At 39.8% G+C, this 19394-nt stretch overlaps 1 protein-coding gene across 1 annotated transcript in view; it reads left to right on the top strand.

The window, feature by feature from the left end:
• Positions 1 to 9471, top strand: part of FRY (FRY microtubule binding protein) — a 571437-nt gene extending 561966 nt beyond the window's left edge. Inside the window, exon 64 of the mRNA XM_042782984.1 lies at positions 9213 to 9471. Within this exon, the coding sequence (XP_042638918.1) occupies positions 9213 to 9471 (259 nt within the window). The remainder of the gene's footprint in view (positions 1 to 9212) is intronic.
• The last annotated feature ends 9923 nt before the right edge of the window (positions 9472 to 19394 follow it).

Raw genomic sequence — 19394 nt, 5'->3', positions numbered from 1 at the left:
CCTTGGAGACCCTGTGGTGCAGTTCCACTCTGTCCTCTAGGGGTGCTGTGGGTCAGAATGGGCTCCAGGCAATGGGTGTGGTTTGGGCTTTGCTTCTGTGAAGACTGACAGCCTTGGAGACCCTGTGGGCCAGTTCCATTCTGTCCTCTAGGGGCGCTGTGAGTCGGAATCAACTAGACAACACCTAACAGCAGCCAAGGAGACACATTCCTAAAAGTTGTCGTGGTTGATGAATAATCACCAGAAGGAACACCTACGTATGTTGTGGTTGGGTTTCTTTTTGCTGATTTCTGACCTAGGAGAGCCCAGGTGTGACAGTAAAACTACTCCACGAGCTTTCCTTGGCAGTCATCTTTATGGAAGCAGATCACCAGGTCTGTTTCTCCCATGGTACCACTGGGTGGGTTCTAAGTGCCAACATTTTAGTTACCAGTCAAGCACAAAATGTTTGCATCACCAGGGACCTAGAAATATCTAGACATTTTGTGTGTCTCTCTCAGATCTTTACCATAGTTGTGCCAGAAACACTGATTCAAAAACTGAAGCACTTAAAGTATTAGTGTTAACTCAGGTCATTTTTCATACCTAAAATGGGAAAATACTACAAAGTATATACCTACATGATTTAAAAATTAGTATATAACCATATCCTTTTTTGTTTTTCCCTCCCTACACTTAGATATTGTTTTCAGTAAATGGATCAAGAATGCTATAGCAAAGATAAATATTTTCAGGGTATCTCATTCTATTCTGTTATTTTCATAATTTTTAATATTTTTCATAAAAAGTATTATTTGTTCTAAAATGGATCATGGTAATGTTTGCACAACACAGTGAATTTGCTAAAAACCACTGAATTATAAAACAATCAAAGACATTGGCAAGATGGCAGAATAAGCAGACAAGCTACCCAGACCCTCTACAACAAAGAAACTAGAAACCAGTTGAAACAAATACAGCATTAATGCTAGATCACTGACCTTCAAAGTAAAGGATAAAGAAGTGGATTAAATACTGACTAGTAGAAGAACCTGAATGACAACAGTGAATAAGGAGATAAATGGAGCTGTGGACTGTGATAGGCATTTTGAATATCTACAAGTGGCATTCCGCTCAGGGTGACAACCTGAAAGTCAGCTCTATTTGCCAGGGACTGCATTGGCACCCACACTAGTGACTGGCACCAGAAAGCAACCATGCCCACATGACCCAACCAAATTTGCACTTCCCGCAGCCCCACCCACTGGGCAAGGGCCACTACCTACTTCTGCACTAACTGATCAATGATAGGCAGTGGCCAATACCAGCCCAGCCTGCCCTCAACTGCTCTAAATGAACAGCAAACAGATCTCTGCACGCATTCTCATCTTGAATCACACCCACCAGGAGACAGGCAGTAAGTACTTACGTGTTGCCAAACTAGCTAACAGAATAGCACACCAACTGCTCACTTCAATATTCCGATAAAAAAATAAATGGAAAAAAATGGGTAAATCACACCACATACAATCACCAATATAAATACAATGGCATCAGTGTCTCAGAGACAATGGACAATCTCAATTCACACAAAGAAGCAAGATAAAGTATACACACAAAAACACTTCCACCTCCTACTTTGGCAAGTAGCAACTGGGATCTTAAAACTTGCAAGCAGTCATCTAAACACAATGATGGGTCTCTCCTCATCCAGAGTAAAGAAGAATGAAGAAAACCAAACATTCGTAGAAACAATTAGTCCAAGCAAGTGGTGCACCATGCAATCCTCAGCCTGTATGACTATGAGACTGGAAGAACTAGATGGTGCCCAGCTAGCACTGTCAGCCACTCGGAGGGGGATCTATGTAGGAGACTGGGCAGAGTGGGAACTAAACTCAAAATCATTTTAAAAGGGGGGGGTGGACCAGGTTTGCAAGTCTGATGGAGCCTGGTGGAACCACTGACACACTATGGCCTCCAGCTGCCCATCAGGCCTGGAATTGATCCCACACCTGTTTCTTCCAGCCAAACAAAAGACAGGCATATGAGTTGAATATTTACCTGAGGTAGAAACAATCCTTGGAGAGCTCAATTATGGGAAAATAGAAGGTCTGTGTATACACAGGCAGACAGCTCAGGGGTGGGGGGCAGGAGTACATGGGAGGGAAGGACACAGGGAGGAAGTAAGCTTGGGGAAGAAGTTGGAGGGGAGTTGTTGCACTGTGGGAAATTGTAGTCAATGTCATGAGACAAGTGTATGTGAGTTGGTGTATGGAAAGTGAATTTGCTCTGTAAACTTTCACCCAAATCACAATTAAAAAATAAATAAAATAAAGATAAAGTAGCACAGACAAGGGACCAGAATCCAGAGCCAGAAAACCTCACTGAGCAAGAAGTGGTATTGGAACTAGCTGTTAAGGAATTCAAAAAAATTATATTTAGGTACTTTCAACAGATTGAGAGATAGATCAAGGAAAACATTGATAAAATTAAGGAAAACACAGACAAAATTCTAGAACAATTTAGGAAAACAAGAACAAACTGATAAAACAAATGAAAATTTAGAAACCATACAAAGCATCAAATAGAAATCCAGAAGATTAATATAAAGAGTTCAGAAAAAGAGAACACATTGAAAAGGCAAAGGAGTAAAATCAAATTGATGGAAGACAGAATTAGTGAGATCAAAGACAAATCACTCAATAGTACTTTGTTAAGGGAAAAATCTGAATTTTTTTTTTTTTTAACCTGAAGACAGCCTAAGATTTATTTGGGACATCATCAAGAGGAAAACTTACCTATGATTCCAAACCAAAAACCCATACTCAACTGCCAGCAGTCCAGTCTCAACTCACAGCGACCCCTCCTTGAGTTTCTGAGGTGGTATCACTATGGAAGTAGATTGCCCAACCTTCTTCCCCAGGAATGGCTGGTGGGATTGAACCGCCAGCCTTCTGGTTAGTAGTCAGATGCCTTAGGCACTATGCTACCAGAGCTCCTCATACATGTGATTAGAATTCCATAACAGGAAGAGACAATGTACAGACAAAATTGTTGAGTATCTGTGGGAAGAGAACTTCTCTACTATGATTATAGCCAAGAAGATATTCACTCAAGAAGTTCAAGGAATCCCAAACAGAATAGACCTCCAAAGAAAATGACCAAGACATATCATAATCAAAGTTTACAAAACTAAAGACAGAGAAAGAATTCCAAAGCAGCACTGGAAAAGGGAAATATTACCTACAAAGGGCAATAAATAAGACTAAGCTCTAATTTCTCAGCAGAAGCCATGAAGGTGAAAAGGCAATGGGATGACTTACATAAAACCCTGAAAGAAAAAAATTGCCAACCAAGAATTATATACCCAAAAAACTGTCCTTCATATATGATGGTGAAATTAGGACATTTCCAGATAAACATAAATTAGGGGAATTTGTAAATACCAGACCAACCTTACAGGAGATGCTAAAGGGGTCTTTCAGACAAAGAATCAACAACAGCAGAAAACAACCTGTGATTAACACATATGACAACATAACCCAGGAACAAAACCAGACATAAAAGTATCCAAAGTAAAATAAACTTACAAGGCTTTAGACAGGTTACCAGAAACATCGATTTGTAATTGAGTACAGCTACAAACCAAAAAAGAATAGTGTAGTAACAGAATTTCCAAATGGAGAGGAAGTCAAAATGATTGCAAGATAAAATGGACTGTTGTCAACTTGAGTAGAAGATAATAAATCACAGGGTAACCTCAAAGAAAATTGATAAACATTCTGATCTAAAGCAGAAAGAGGAAAGACACACATATTTAGCAAATGCTCAAAGGACAGCAATGAAGAAAATGATTTCAAAAATTCCTGACAAAATAAACTCAGCACAGAAAAGAAAATGCAAGAAATCAGCAACACCATGAAAAAACACATAACACAATGACAGTAATGGATTCATGTTGTCGTTGTTGTTGTTGTTATGTGCCGTCAAGCCAGACCCGACTCATAGCGACCCCTCCTTGGGTTTCCGAGACAGTATCACTACGGAAGTAGATTGCTCCATCTTCCGTCTGAGGAGTGGCTGGTGTGTTTGAACCGCCAGCCTTCTGTTTAGCAGTCAAGCGCCTTAGGCACTATGCTACCAGAGCTCCTACTTGTCAATAATTACACTGAGTATAAATGGACTAAATGCACAATCAAGAGACAGAGAGTTGCAGACTGGATAAAAAAACATGACTCATCAATATTCTGTCTACAAGAAATACAATGTAGACACAGAGACAAAAATAGACTAAAAATTAAAGGCTGGAAAAACATATACAAAGGATACGGAAAGCAAAGAAGAACATGAGTGGCAATACTAATTTCTGATAAAACAGACTCTAAGAAGAAAGCCAACATGAGAGACAAGGAAGGACATTTTATAATAATTAAAGGATCAGTCAAACAGGAGGCCATAACCATAATAAATATCTATGCATCCAATGAAAGAGCCTCAAAATAATAAATCAGACTTTAACAGAATTGAAAAGAGAAATAGAAAACTCCACAATAACAGTAGGAGATTTTAATAACAACAACAAAAAAAAAAACTAAACTCCCTGCCATCGCATCAGTTTCAACTCATAGCAGCCACCATTGGGTTTCCGAGGCGGTAAACCTTTACATTAGTAGATTGCCCAGTCTTCCTTCCACAGAGTGGCTTGTGGTTTGAACTGCCAACCTTCTGGTTAGCAGTCAAATGCCTTAGACACTACACCACCAGAGCTCCTTACACCACTTTCAATGAACATTAGAACTAAAAGAAACTCAACAGAGATGAATGAAACAGCGTAGTCAACCAACTTAACCATACAGACATCTACAGAGCACTTCACCCAACAACAGCAAAGTGTACATTCTGTTCTAGCACAAATGGGACATTCTCCAGAATAGACTATATTTAAGGCCACAGATTGAATCTCAGTAAATTTTTAAAAATGTCAAGATACTGCAAAGCATCTTCTCAGATCCTAATGCTATAAAATTAGAAATCAACAGTAGGAAGATCAAGGATAAAAAAGCAAACACATGGAATAATAAAACACACTGCTGTCCAATCGGATCCTACTCATAGCAACCCCTCCTTGGGTTTCCAAGACGGTGACACTACAGAAGTAAATTGCCCAACCTTCCTTCCAAGGAGTGGCTGGTGGGTTTGAACCGCCAGGCTCCTGGTTAGCTGTCAAATGCCTTGGGCACTACGCCACCATAGAATAATATATCCTCCTTAAAAACTACTGGATAATAGAAGACGTTTTAAAAATCCCTTCAATTTAATAAGAACGGAAACACAGCATACCCAAATTTTGAGGACACAATAAAAGCAGTGTTCAGAGGGCAATTTATTGCCAAAAATGCACACATCAAACAAGAAGAGCCCAGATTAACATTAACGCAACATCCCCAGCAATTAGAACAAAAAAGCAGAAAATAAACTACGGTCACCAGGGAAGAAATAATCAAGATTCAAGCAGAAATAAATGAAACAGAATAGGAATAATCAGCAAGACCAGAAGTTGGTTCTTTAAAAAGATTAATAAAATCAACAAAGCACTGGCAAATTTAACAAAGGAAAACATGTAGGTAACACAAGTAAGTAATGAAATGGCAGCTGTCACAACAGAATCAACTGAAATTAACAATATACTATCACAATATTATGAAGAACTGTACTCCAACAAATTCAAAAACCTAGAAGAAATGGATAGATTTCTAGAAATATAATACCTACCCAAACTAACACAGACAGAGATAGAAAAATGAATAGACCTGTAACAAAAGAAGAAATTGAACAGGTTGTGAAAAAACTACCAAAAAAAAAAAAAGCCCTGGTCCAGATGGCATCACTGGCAAATTCTATCAAACATTCAGAGAAAAGCTGACATCAATTCTACTCAAACTATACCAGATTATATAAAAGGAGGAAATGCTCTTAAATTCATTTTATGAAGCAAGCATAACCCTCATCCCAAAGTCAGGCAAAGACACCACTAAAACAAAACAAAACAATCTCACTGCCACCGAGTCAGTTTCCGACTCACAGTGACCCCTCCTTGGGTCTCTGAGGCAATCTCTATAGAAGTAGGTTGCCTAGTCTTCCTTCCGAAGAGTGGCTGGTGGGTTTGAACTGCCAGTCTTCTGGTTAGTAGTCAAATGCCTTAGGTGCTATGCCACCAGAGCTCCCCACCAGAAAAGAAAATTATATCCCAATATACCTCATGAACATAGACACATATGTTCTCAACAAAATCCTAGCCGATATACTCCATCAACATATAAAATAATAATAAAAATACATCATAACCACGTGGGATTCATACTAGGTATGCAAGGATGGCTCATTGTTAGGCAAACAATCAATGTAACTTATCACATAAATAAAACAAAGGTGAAGAACTTCACAATCACATTAGTCAATGCAGAAAAGGCATTTGACAAAATCCAATTTCATTCCTGATAAAAATGCTGAACAAAGTAGGAATAGAAGGCAAATTCCTCAACACAATTAAGGGCATATACACAAAACCCATGACCAATATTATTTTCTACGGGGAGGAGACTGAATGCATTCCTCTTACAAGTGGGTACCAGACAAGGATGCCCTTTATCACCACTCTTACTCAATCCTGTATTGGAAGTCCAAGCCAGAGCAATAAAGCAAGAAAGTGAAATAAAAGTCATCTAAATCGGCAAAGAAAAAGTAAAACTCTATTTGCAGATGATATGATCCTATACAGAGAAAATTCCAAAGATTTATTAAGAAAATAACTGGAACTAGTTGATAGTTTCCACAAAGTGGCACAGTACAAGATCGACATTAAAAATATATATATATATAAATCAGTGGTATTCCTTTACACTAATGAAGAGAACTCTGAAAAAGAAATCAGGAAAATAATACCATTTACAATAACCACCCAAAACATAAAGGGCTTAGGAATAAATCTAAACAGAGACACAGAAGAGCTACAAAGAATATTACAAAACAGTACTACAAGAAACCAAAGAGACCTACATAAATGGAAGAATATACCATATTCATGGATAGGAAGACTTAACACTGTGAAAATGTCCATACAACCAAGGCAATCTACAAATATAATGCCATCCCGATGTAGTTCCCGTGATCATTCTTTAAAGGGATGGAAAAGTTAATCATCAACTTTATATGGAAAGGAAAGAAAACCTAGATAAGTAAAGTACTGATGAAGAAGAAAAAGTCGGAGGCCTCACACTTCCTGATCTCAAAACCTACTATACAGCCATGGTAGTTAAAATAGCCTTGTGCTGATGCAACGACAGACACACAGACCAAAGGAACAGTACTGAGAACTCCAAAATAGATCCATCCACTTACGGATAGCTGATCTTTGACAAAAGGCCAAAACTCATTAAATGGGGAAAAGATAGTCTCTTTAATAAATGTGTTGGTGAAACTGGATATCCATTTACAGAAAAATGAAACAGGACCCATATCTCACACCATATACAAAAATGAACTCACACTGGATCAAAGACTTGAATTTAAAACCTAAAACCATGAAGACCATCCAAGAAAAAATAGAGACAAACTTAAGAGCCCTAACTCAGGCATAAATACACTATCAAATATAACTAAACATGTACACACACCAGAAGACACAATAGATGACTGGGACCTCCTAAAAAATAGATGTTTATGTGCATCAAAAGATTACACCACAGACACGGAAAAAAAAAAAAAATGGCAATGACTTATCAGAGAAGGGGCCCATCTCTAAAATTTATAGAAAACTTCAACACCTGAACAACAAAAAGACAAATAATTCAAAAAAATGGACATGAGCAGACACTTCACCAAAGACAACACTCAGGCAGCTAACAAACACATGAAGAAATGCTCCCAATCATTAGCCATCAGAGAGATGCAAATCAAAACAACAATGAGATACCATCTCACCCCAGCACTAATAGCAAAGTTCAACAAGACAGAAAATAACAAATGCTGGTGAGGGTGTGAAGAGACTGGAAGCCTCATATACTGCTGGTAAGACTGTAAAATGGTACAAACACTAGAAAACAGTATGGTGCTACCTTAAAAAGCTGGAAATAGAAATATCATATGATCCAGCAATCCCACTACTAGGTATACATCCTAGAGAAATAAGAGCCAGGCCATGAACAGATATATGCACACCCATGTTCATCCCAACACTATTCACAAAAGCAAAAACATGGAAACCACCTAAATGCCCACCCAACAGTGGAGGAATGGGTCAAAAAAACTATGGTACATGAACACAAGGAAATACTGCAAAATGTTAATGAGCAATGATGAATCTGTGAAACCTCTCATCACATGGATAGACTTAGAGGCCATTATGCTGAATAAAATTAGTCTCAGAAGGGCAGATACTGTATGATAGCACCATTGTGAAAAGTCAAGAAAAGAGTTTCACCAAAAAAACAAAATACATACATATATATATATATATATATATATACACACACACATACATACATATATACATATTCTTTGATCGTTATGAGAGGTGGGTGGGGAAGGGAGGGTAAACCACTAACCAGAAAGTATACGTATAGTAAGAGGTGCAGGAAAAGAATAATAGTAATATTTAAAAAAAAAAAAAAAATGGAAGTTATCTTGCAGTCAATTCCCACTCATCTCAACCCCCCGTGTTGCCAAGTACAAATGTCCCATAGAGGTTCTTGGCTAATCTTTGCAGAAGCAGATTGCCCAGTCTTTCTTCCAAGAAGCCCCTGGGTGGGATCAAACCACCAACCTTTCAGTTAGTAGCCAAGCACTTAACCATTGTGCCACCAGGACTTTTTAGGTATCTGAAGCCCTGATGGTGCAGCGGCTTAGTGCTAGGCTGAGAACCAAAAAGTTGTTGGTTCCAACCCACCAGCCCCTTGCATGGGAAAAAGATGTGGCATAAAAATGGCAGCCTTGGAAACCCTGTGGGGCACTTCCACTCTGTCACATGGAGTCACCAGGAGTCAGGATGAGCTCTTATGGCAATAGGTTTGGTTTTGCTTTTCTGTTTTAGTACACTTTTAATGGGTCAATGGTATGTTACATGAATTCTATCTCAAGCCATTTTTGAAAAGTAGTATTCTTACGCCAGCCAAGACTCTGACATCAGCTTTATGACAAATAGCCCTCTAATCCATGCTATTCTTTTTTGACTGCAGAAGTCTGTGGCCTAATGACATCTTTGGAAGCAGTTCCGACGATGAGGTCCAGACACTACTGAATATTTATTTCCGTCATCAAACTCTGGGACAGACGGGGACTTACGCGCTCGTGGGGTCTAACCAGAGCCTGACAGAGATCTGTACCAAGCTGATGGAGCTGAACATGGACATCAGGGACATGATCCGCAGGGCGCAGAGCTACCGAGTTCTCACGGCCTTTCTCCCAGACTCCAGTGCTTCCGGCACTAGTCTCTGACAGGAGGCTTCCGTCCCCCAGGCGCTCCAAGCTGGGCATGCTGCCATGCTGGGGTGACGTCCTGCAGTGTCTCCTCCATCTTCAGAAGGCTTGGTCAGACTGTTCTCCCTCTCTTGTTCCCTGGAGGACCTCCTCTGAAGAGGATGGCCCAACTCCCAACACGTAGCAATACTATACGGACCGAGGTAGCATAGAACACTCTAGAACAGACGCCATCCGCCCGTCATGCTGTGTGGCACCCACGCGTGATCATTTTACTGAGCAAATGCATCTCACTACTGAAGAAGGGACTTCCATTGCATACCAAAGCCTACAACACTGAACGATATCTTCCTTTCTAGAAACAATTTTAGATTGGCAAAAGTGCAATGTTTTCTTCACTGAGAAAAATATTTTCTATTCTGAAATTTGTACATTCTTTCCATCTCATCGTCCTTTTGCCCCTGCTCCCATTTTGGTGGGCTGAGAAAGGGGCAGGCAAGATGAAGCTGGCCACTGACAACTGAAAGACGGTCCCAAGCTGACAGCCTGTGTTGATGAAAAGGAAAATAAATGGACTGTGATTTAATGTACACTGTCGTTTGAATACAATTACTGTATCTAAGATGAGCTGCTATGAAGTACCTTTCTTACGTTGCTAAGCTACTGTTTCTGAACACCCTGGATCCCTTTCCAGAACTGTTACTAGGACCCTAGCACCAAAATAAAAATGGTCCACGTAGGTTTTTTTTTTTTTTGTTTTTTTTTTTTTTAAGATCTTGGCTGCTTTTTACTAGAAAGTTGCGTTTATGAGCATATTTATATTCTAGGAGGAGGAGTATGAATTTTAATGAACTTGAGCATTTTGTAGAAGAACCTTCAAGGCATCCACATTGTGAATTCCACGTCTGCTAACCCACACTGCGCACGTATATTTTAATATCCACTTAAGTAGCCGTAAGTAGTCATAAGGTCAAAGACAAGTTGTCACTGTTTCTTCAGAAATGTCTTATTTGTTACACATGTAAGTGTGTATGTCTGTGTGTGTAAGGCCGTCCTTTACTTCCTTAAGCTGAATGCTGTTAATTGTTAGCTGTGAACACGTGTTATACATCGCAAGCATATTCCAAGTTTATCTCTGTAACTTATTCACTCTGTAAATACATCTAAAGTTTTTGTGATGCAACCTTGGTTGATACTCTGTTCAGAACTTCCTTTTGACAAACAAAAAAAAAGAAGAAGAAGAAGACATAATATATATTGACCATGGATTTCATTTCTGGTTACTCAGCATTTTTGCCTGGGACACACATTTAGAGATTGGCATGTGGGTTGCCATGGTGACAACCCCAAGAGGCATCCTTTATATGTATTCTTTAGATGGTGTCTACTGGGTTGTGGGGCTTCAAGGCCAATGGCTGTCAGAAGTAGGTGGTGGCTGTTGTTGGGTGCTGTCAAGTTGATTCTAACTGATTGTGACCCGAGGCAACAGAGGAAAACTGCTCCCATAGGGTTTCCTGGGCTGTTACCTACAACAACAAATGACCAGGTCTTTCTCCTGAAGAGTGACTAGGTGGGTTCGAACCACCAGTCTTTTGGTAAGCAGCTGAGTGCTTAAACACTATACAACCAGGACTCCTTAGTCATGGAGAAAGGCGTTTTTGTTTGTTTTCTTTCATTTTTAAAGAAGGGAGAAATTTGTTCATGTGAAGGTTTCCCCAGTTTTTCCTCAGCTTTTCCACCTCCTCTCCTAGGAGTGGGGATGGGTGAGAAAGTGTAGGAGAAAGCTCTCTGAGGTGGAGCCCCAAATGAGAATGTGCCCCCTCAGTCAATTTCCATGGGCATGGTGCTGCCTGCCCCAGAAATAGAGAGGAATAAAAGTGTGGAAGAATAGCATAGATGCTGACAGTTGCTTCCAGTATAAAAATCAAAACAAAACAAAAAAAGGTCAAGCCACGTGAAGATCAATGATACAAGGTCCTTCCTCCAGAGCCAAGAAAGAGCCCTAGAGCCAGCACCTTGCATGTGGAATTCTAGCCTCCTAAACTGATACAAGGAACTCTGGTAGCGTAGTGCCTAAGGCACCTGATTGCTAACCAGAAGGCTGGCGGTTCAAACCCACCAGCCACTCCTCGGAAGGAAGGTTGGGCAATCTACTTCCATAGTGATACTGCCTCGGAAACCCAAGGAGGGGTCGCTATGAGTCGGGTCTGACTCGACAGCACTTAACAACAAAAACAACAAACTGATACAAGAAGCAACCCTCTGTCCTCAGGAAGAAAATGTAAAAAGAACACAGGTACTTTGTTTTTGCAAATAACACATGAGAAGGTATTGGTGAGAATGTTTTGTGCCCATTCCAAAGGAAGTTGATCCAAGAGAATGTGGAAATTATTGAACAATATCATTAATATCACATGCAAGTCAAATTTGGCTGAAAATAATCCAAAAACAGTTGCAGCAGTATATTGACAGGGAATTGCCAGAGATTCAAGCCAGATCCATAAGAAGACATGGAACCAGGGATATCATTGCTGATGTCACACGGATCTTGGCTCAATGCACAGAATACCAGAAGGATGTTTACCTGTGTTTTACTGACTATGCAAAAGCTTTTGACTGTGTGGATCATAGCAAATTACTGATAACGTTGCAAAGAATGGGAATTCCAGAACACTTAATTGTGCTCATAAGGAACCTATACAGAGACCATGAGGATAGAACAAGAGGATAGTGTGTGGTTTAAAATCAGTAAAGGTGTACATTAGGGTTGTATCCTTTCATTGTTCTTATTCAACTTAATCTGTACACCGAGCAAATAATCCGAGAAACTGGACTATATGAGGAACATGGCATGAGGACTGAAGGAAGACTTATTAACAACCTGCAGTATGCAGACAACACATCTTTGCTTACTGGAAGTGAAGAAGTCTTGAAGCATTTACTGATGAAGATCAAAGACTAGTCTTCAGTATGGATCACACCTCAACAAAAAGAAAGCAAAAATCCTCACAGCTACACCAATAAGGAACATCATGATAAATAGAGAAGAGATTGAAGTTGTCAAAGATTTCATTTTACTTGGATCCACAGTCAACACCCATGGAAACAACAGTCAAGAGATCAAAAGACATATTGCACTGGGCAAATCTGATGCAAAAGATCTCTTTAAAGTGTTAAAGAGCAAAGACATCACTTTGAAAACTAAAGTGTGCCTGCCCAAGCCATGGTATTTTCATTTGCCTCATATGCATGTGAAAGTCAGACAATGAATAAGGAAGACTGAAGAAGAATTGATGCATTTGAATTGTGGTGTTGGCAAAGAATATTGAAAACACCATGAACTGCCAGAAGAGGTAGAGCTGGAATGTTCCTTAGAGGCGATAATGGCCAGACTTCATGTACTTTGGTCATATTGTCAGAAGGCCCCATACCCTGGAGGAGGATATCATGCTTGGTCAAGTAGAGGGTCAGTGGTGAAGGAGAAGGTGGATGGACACAGTGGCTGCCACAGTGGGCTGAAGCATAGCAACAAGTGTGAGGACAGCCCAGGACCGGGCAGTGTTTCATTTTCTTGTACACAGGGTCACTGTGAGCCAGAACCAACTCTACAGCACCTAACAACAACAATGCAATGGAAGATAGTACTGTACCTTGATTTTCACAAAGAAAGAAAGATAAGTGCTATTTTATTGAGGGGGGCTCACTGTCATCGTGTCGATTCTGACTCACAATGAACCCCTCTGGGTTTCTAAGGTGGTAAATCTTTACAGAAGTAGATTGCCCAATCTTCCTTCTGCAGAGTGGCTGATGGATTTGAACTGCCAACCTTCTGGTTAGCAGTCAAATACCTTAGGAACTACACCACCAGAGCTCCTTGCTTCTGGGCTAAGGCAAGGAAAAGTCACCTCATAGCTCAGCACGTTCTACTGCCAAACACGATAGAGAAACGGGTACTCGGTAACTTAGATATAACACGGTTAAAATTATAGTCTGCAAATAAAAGTTTTTTACAAAAAGAACCATATAATAGGCAAGTGAACGTTTTGTCCCACAAAGATGTCAGTCTAAGTGAGAACACTAGTAGTGCAGTGGTGAACCACTATGCCGTTAACTAGAAGGTTGATGGTTCAAACCCGTCTGGCAGCTCCATGGGAAAAAGACCAGTGATCTGCTCTGGTAAAGATGACACAGCCTAGGAAACCATATGGTGCAGTGCTACTCATTCCTGTACAGTTGCTATGAGTCAGAACTGACTCAACAGGACCCAACAACAACAGGTAAAAATATCAGGAAACTGTGTTAGCGTGTCTGTGAAATAAAGATGTTTGTCCATGTTGGCATCACACACACACACACACACACACACACACGAGTCAGGTCTTGAGGCTCTTCTGGGTTCAATTCCTAATAAGCATTGATCTTTCTAGTGAACAGTGGAATTAAAGGAGCAGTAAGAGTGCATGAGGCCACTTACATCAGTTCCTTGCACCTACACCCAAACACAAGCCTGAAAAGCAACATAAAAGTTTCTATGAGTGAATTTTATGGTATGTTAATTATATCTCAATAAAGCTTTTTTAATTAAAAGCAGTTTTCAGTACATTTATTTAGGGTCAGTTGATACTTAAATGCCCACATAAACAGAGACATTATCATTCAGCAAACATTTATTGCTTGCACAACCTGGGCTAGGCATTGTTTTAGAAGATAGTGTACTTACCCAAAAAAGAACCCTGGACGTCTAGCAAGACTGTGGAATGGGCAGACAAGCTACCCAGACGCTCTACAACAAAGAAATGAGAAACCAATGGAAACAGATGCAGAGGATAATCCTGCAACCTAGAGCCTCAAAAGGAAGCTACAAAGTGGATTAAATACCAACTAGGAAAGGAAACTGAATGAAAACAGCAAATAAAGAGACAAATGGAGCTGTGGACTCTTGACTGGCCTGATGGGGAAGCCATTTTGAATATTTGCAAACAAGCTTCCAATTAAGGCAAGATAATTGACTCCACTTGTGAAGAACTGCACAAGCAACCACATTGGTGGCTAGTGACCAGAAATCAGCCATGCCCACATGACACAATCACATCTGCACCTCCTGCAGCCAAACCCAATGGGTGAGAGCCACCATCTGCTTCTACCCCAACTGATCACTGATGAGCAGCAGCCAGTGCAGCCCAGCCCACTCTCAACTGCTCTACATTAACAGCTACCTGAGATCTGTGCACATATTCTCATCCTCTATCACACCCACCAAGAGACAGTGGTGAACATCTAACTGCTGACAAACTAGCAAATAGAGTAGCATACCAGCCCTGCTCACTCAGATATATCAACACAGAATAAAACAAACAAACAAACTCAGCTGAAGCAAAAAAAAAAAAAAACACCAAACTCATTGCCATCAAATCAGATCTGACTCATAGTGACCCCTCCTTGAGTTTCCAAGGTGGTATCACAGTGGAAGTTGATTGCCCAATCTTCCTTCCAAGGAGTGGCTGGTGGATTTGAACCACCAGCCTTCTGATTAACAGTCAAATGCCTTGGGCACTACACTACCAACATAGTCACCAATTAAATACAAATACAAAACCACCACAATGTCTCAGAGACAACTCACAATCCCAGTTCAAACAAAGGAAAATTAGTACAAATAAGGGCCCAGGATAGAGAGCCAGGAAACCTCCCTGAGGAAGAAGTGGCATTGGAACTACCTGATAAAGAAATCATAGAATTATATTAAGGTGCCTTCAATGGATTGAAAGATCAAGGAAAACACTGACAAAAATTAAAGAAAATATTGACAAAATTAAGGGAAGTAGACAAAATTCTAGAACAATTTAAGCAAATGCAAAAAAAAAAATGATGAAATAAATGAAAAATTAGAAACCATACAAAAAGAGCAAATATCCAGAAGATTAATACTGAGATTTCAGAAATAGATGACACATTGAAAGAGCAAAGGAGTAGAATCAAATAAATTAAAAAGAGAACTAGTGAGATTGAAGACAGATCTTTTAATACTATTTTTTTTAAGGGAACAATCAGAAAAAGAACCTAACAAAAAATGAAGAAAGCCTAAGATGTATGTGAACAGCATCAAGAGAAATAACATATGATTGGAATTGAGTAACAGAAAGAGACAAAATTACAGAGAAAATTGCTGAAGATTTGTTGAAAGAAAACTTTCCTAACATGATGAAAGACAAGAAGATACCCAACTCAAGTAGTTCAACAAACACCTAACAGAAGAGACCTCTAAAGAAAATTACCAAGACATATGATAATCAAACTTTCTAAAACCAAAGACAAAGAATCGTGAAAGAAGTTAGGAAAAAAGAAAAGTTACCTACAAAGGGGAAGTAATAAGACAAAGCTCTGATTTCTCAGGAGAAAACACACAGACAAGAAGACAGTGGGATGACATATATAAAACCCTGAGGGGAAAAAAAAATGCCAACCGAAAATTACATTCCCAGTAATACTGTTCCTCAAATATGATGGCAAAATCAGGACAATTTTCAGATAAACAGAAATTACGGGAATTTGTGAAAACAAGACCAACCTTACCAAAATGCTAAAGGGAGTCCTCCAGACAGAGAACCAACAACAGCAGAAAACAACCTGTGATTAACACACATGACAACATAACCCAGAATATGACCCAGAAAGAAAAGAATCTAAAGTAACATAAACTTACAAGACTGAAAATAGGGAACCAGAGATCAACTTACAAATGAGGACGACTACACAGCAAAAAAATAGGAATAAATAATGTAGTTACAGAACTTCCAAATGCAGAGGAAGTAAAGACAATTTCAAGATAGAACAATCTGTTTTAAACTTTGAAAGAAATAATAAATGGTAATCTCAAAGAAAATTAATAAGCCTCATCAAAATAAAAAGGAAGAAAGACAAAAATGTTTATAAATACTAAAACTATAGCAATGAAGGAAATGATTTTAAAACATTATTTAAAATGGACTCAGCACAGAAAATTATAAGGAATAAAGAAATCAGCAATACCACAAAACACATAACAAAATGACAGCAATAAATTCATACTGCTTGACAATTACACTGAATGTAAATGGATTAAGTGCACCAAATCAAGAGTTTTAGAATGGGTAAGAAAATATGACCCATCAAAATGCTGTCTACAAGTGATACACCTTAGACACAAATACAAAAATAGACTAAAACTAAAAGGTTGCAAAAATATATATCAATATCCTAAAGAACGTGTCCATGAGATGATGTGTAGCACTGGGCAGGTCAGCCACAAAGGAACTCTCAAGTGCTGAGGAGAAAGGATGTCTCCTTGAGGACTAAGGTGCGCCTGACACAAGCCATGATATTTTCAACTGCCTCGTATGCATGTGAGAGCTGGACAATGAATAAGGAAGACCGAAGAAGAGTTGATGCTTTTGAGTTGTGGTGCTGGCAAAGAATGCTGAAAGTACCATGGACTGCTAAAATAATGAACAGATCTGTCCTGGAGGAAATGCAGCCAAAATGCTCCTTGGAAGTGAGAATGGCCAGACTTCGTCTCACCTACTTTGGTCATGTTGTCAGAAGGGACCATTCCCTGGAGAAGGATGTCATGCTTGTTAAGGTGGAGGGTTGACAAAAGAGGGGAAGGCCTTCAACAAAATGGATTGACACAGTGGCTGTGACAATGGGCTCAAGTATAGCAGGGATCATGGAGCTGGCACGGGATCCGGCAGTGTTTCATTGTGCTGTGCATGGGGTCGCTATGAGTTGGAAATGCCTCGAGGGCATCTAACAACAACAACATCCTAAAGAAGTGAGAGCCATGACAAGTACACACATATCCACACCTGTTCATCACAGGACTATTTACAATAGCCAAAAGATGAAAACAACCTAGTTGTCCATCAGCTGAGGAATGGATAACCAAACTATGGTACATGCATACAATGGAACAGTATGCAACTGTAAAGAATAACCTAGAATCTGCAAACCACCACATAATGTTGATGAAATTGGAGTACATTATTCTTAGTGAAATAAGTCAATCAATCACAGAAGAACAAATATTGTATCAGTCTGTTATTGTAAAAGTCAAGGAAAGGTTTACCTGTGGAAGGAAATTTACTTTGTTGGTTACCAGGGGTAGGAGGGGAGAGGAGGGAACACTGTTAGATAGGTAGAGATAAGTATTGATTTGGGTGAAGAGAATTACAAAGTACCAAATGTGAGTGATCAATGTGGTGGCATTGAGAAAGAGGAAGTCATAGAGAGGTACGTGGGAGGTACAGACAACAAAGATCAACCATTTGCACATACAATATCGTGCTGTCAGTGAAGCGAAAAATGGGTATACGGGTGGACAGATGAGCGGACAGGCAGAACTAAGGTATGTCTGTGAAGCACAACTGTACCCACGACCATGTACAGGGTTGGCAGAAACTGGTCCTACAAGTGTATTTGTATGTTCTGTAAGAATTCCGAAGTGTATAGTAGAGCTGACAAGGGACAAGGTGGTAGTCACTTCTAGGTCACAGCCAGCTACCCAGAGGGAGTAAGTCGTTGGACCTGTGGGCTCTGAACCATAGTCGCAGGGGACATCAAGCTCAATTGGCATAACATACTACCGAAAACATTGTTCCACCTCCTACTTTAGTGAGTAGCAACTAGGACCTTAAAGGCTTGCAAGTAGCCATCTACATGAAACGATGGGTCTCTCCTCGTCCAGAGCAAAGAAGAATGAAGAAAACCAAAGATTCATAGAAACAATTTGTCCTAGCGACTGGTACACCATGCGATCCACAGCCTATATGACTATAAGACCAGAAGAACTAGATGGTGCCCAGCTACCACTGTCAACCACTTGGGGGGGGGGTCTATGTATGGGATCCTGGATAGAGAGGGAGAACAATGTGGAACAAAACTCAAAATCATTTGGGGAGGGGGGGAAAGGACCACTGGTCTGATAGAGCCTGGTGGAACCACTGAGACTATGGCCCCAAGCTGCCCCTCAGGTCTGGAATTGAACCCACACTTGTAGCTTCCAGCCAAAAAAAAAAAAGACAGGCACATGAGTTGAACATTTACCTGAGGAAGATGCACTCCTTGGAGAGAACAAGCATGGGAGAAAGAAGGGCTCTTTATGCACAGGGAGACAGCTCAGGGGGCAGGAGTACATGGAGGGATGGACACAAGAAAGAGGTAACTATCGGGAGGAAGTGGGAGGGGAGCTGTTGCATTGGGGTAAATTGTAGTCAATGTCATGAAACAAGATGTATGTGAACTGATGTATGGAAAGTGAATTGGCTCTGTACATTTTCACTCAAATCACAATAAAATACATACATACATATATGTATATATATAACTGCAAATGGCGATCAAAAAAGAGCAGGAGTGGAAATATTTCTGATAAAATAGACTTTAAGACAAATATCACCATATGAGAAAAAGAACACTATATAATGATTAAAGGATCAATAGAACAAGAAGATATAATAAATATCTATATACCTAGTGAAAGAGCCCCCAAATACATAAACTTTAATAGAATTGAAAAGTGAAATAGACAACTCCACAATACTAGTAGGAGACTAATATATCACTTTTTAATGAAGGACAGAAGAACCGGAAAGCAAATCAACAGAGACACAGAAGAACTAAACAATACAATCAACGAATTTGACCCTATAGACATACACAGACCACTTTACCCAAAACCAGCACAATGTAGATTCTTTTCCAGTGCACATGAACATACTTCCAGAATAGACTATATGTTAGGCCACAAAGCAAGCCTCAATAAGTTTTAAAACATCAAAATACTACAAAGCATCTCCTCAGATCATTTTGTTGTTGTTGTTGTTGTTATTTGCCATCGAGTCGGCCCCGACTCATAGCGACCCCTCCTTGGGTTTCCGAGGCAGTATCACTACGGAAGTAGGAAT

This window comes from Orycteropus afer, unplaced genomic scaffold, assembly GCF_000298275.1.
Source record: "Orycteropus afer afer isolate SDZICR_OR568_19922 unplaced genomic scaffold, OryAfe1.0 scaffold00558, whole genome shotgun sequence".
Taxonomy (NCBI): domain Eukaryota; kingdom Metazoa; phylum Chordata; class Mammalia; order Tubulidentata; family Orycteropodidae; genus Orycteropus; species Orycteropus afer.
The sequence above is the reverse complement of the archived record's forward strand: the minus strand, read 5'-3'. Positions and strand labels throughout refer to the sequence as shown.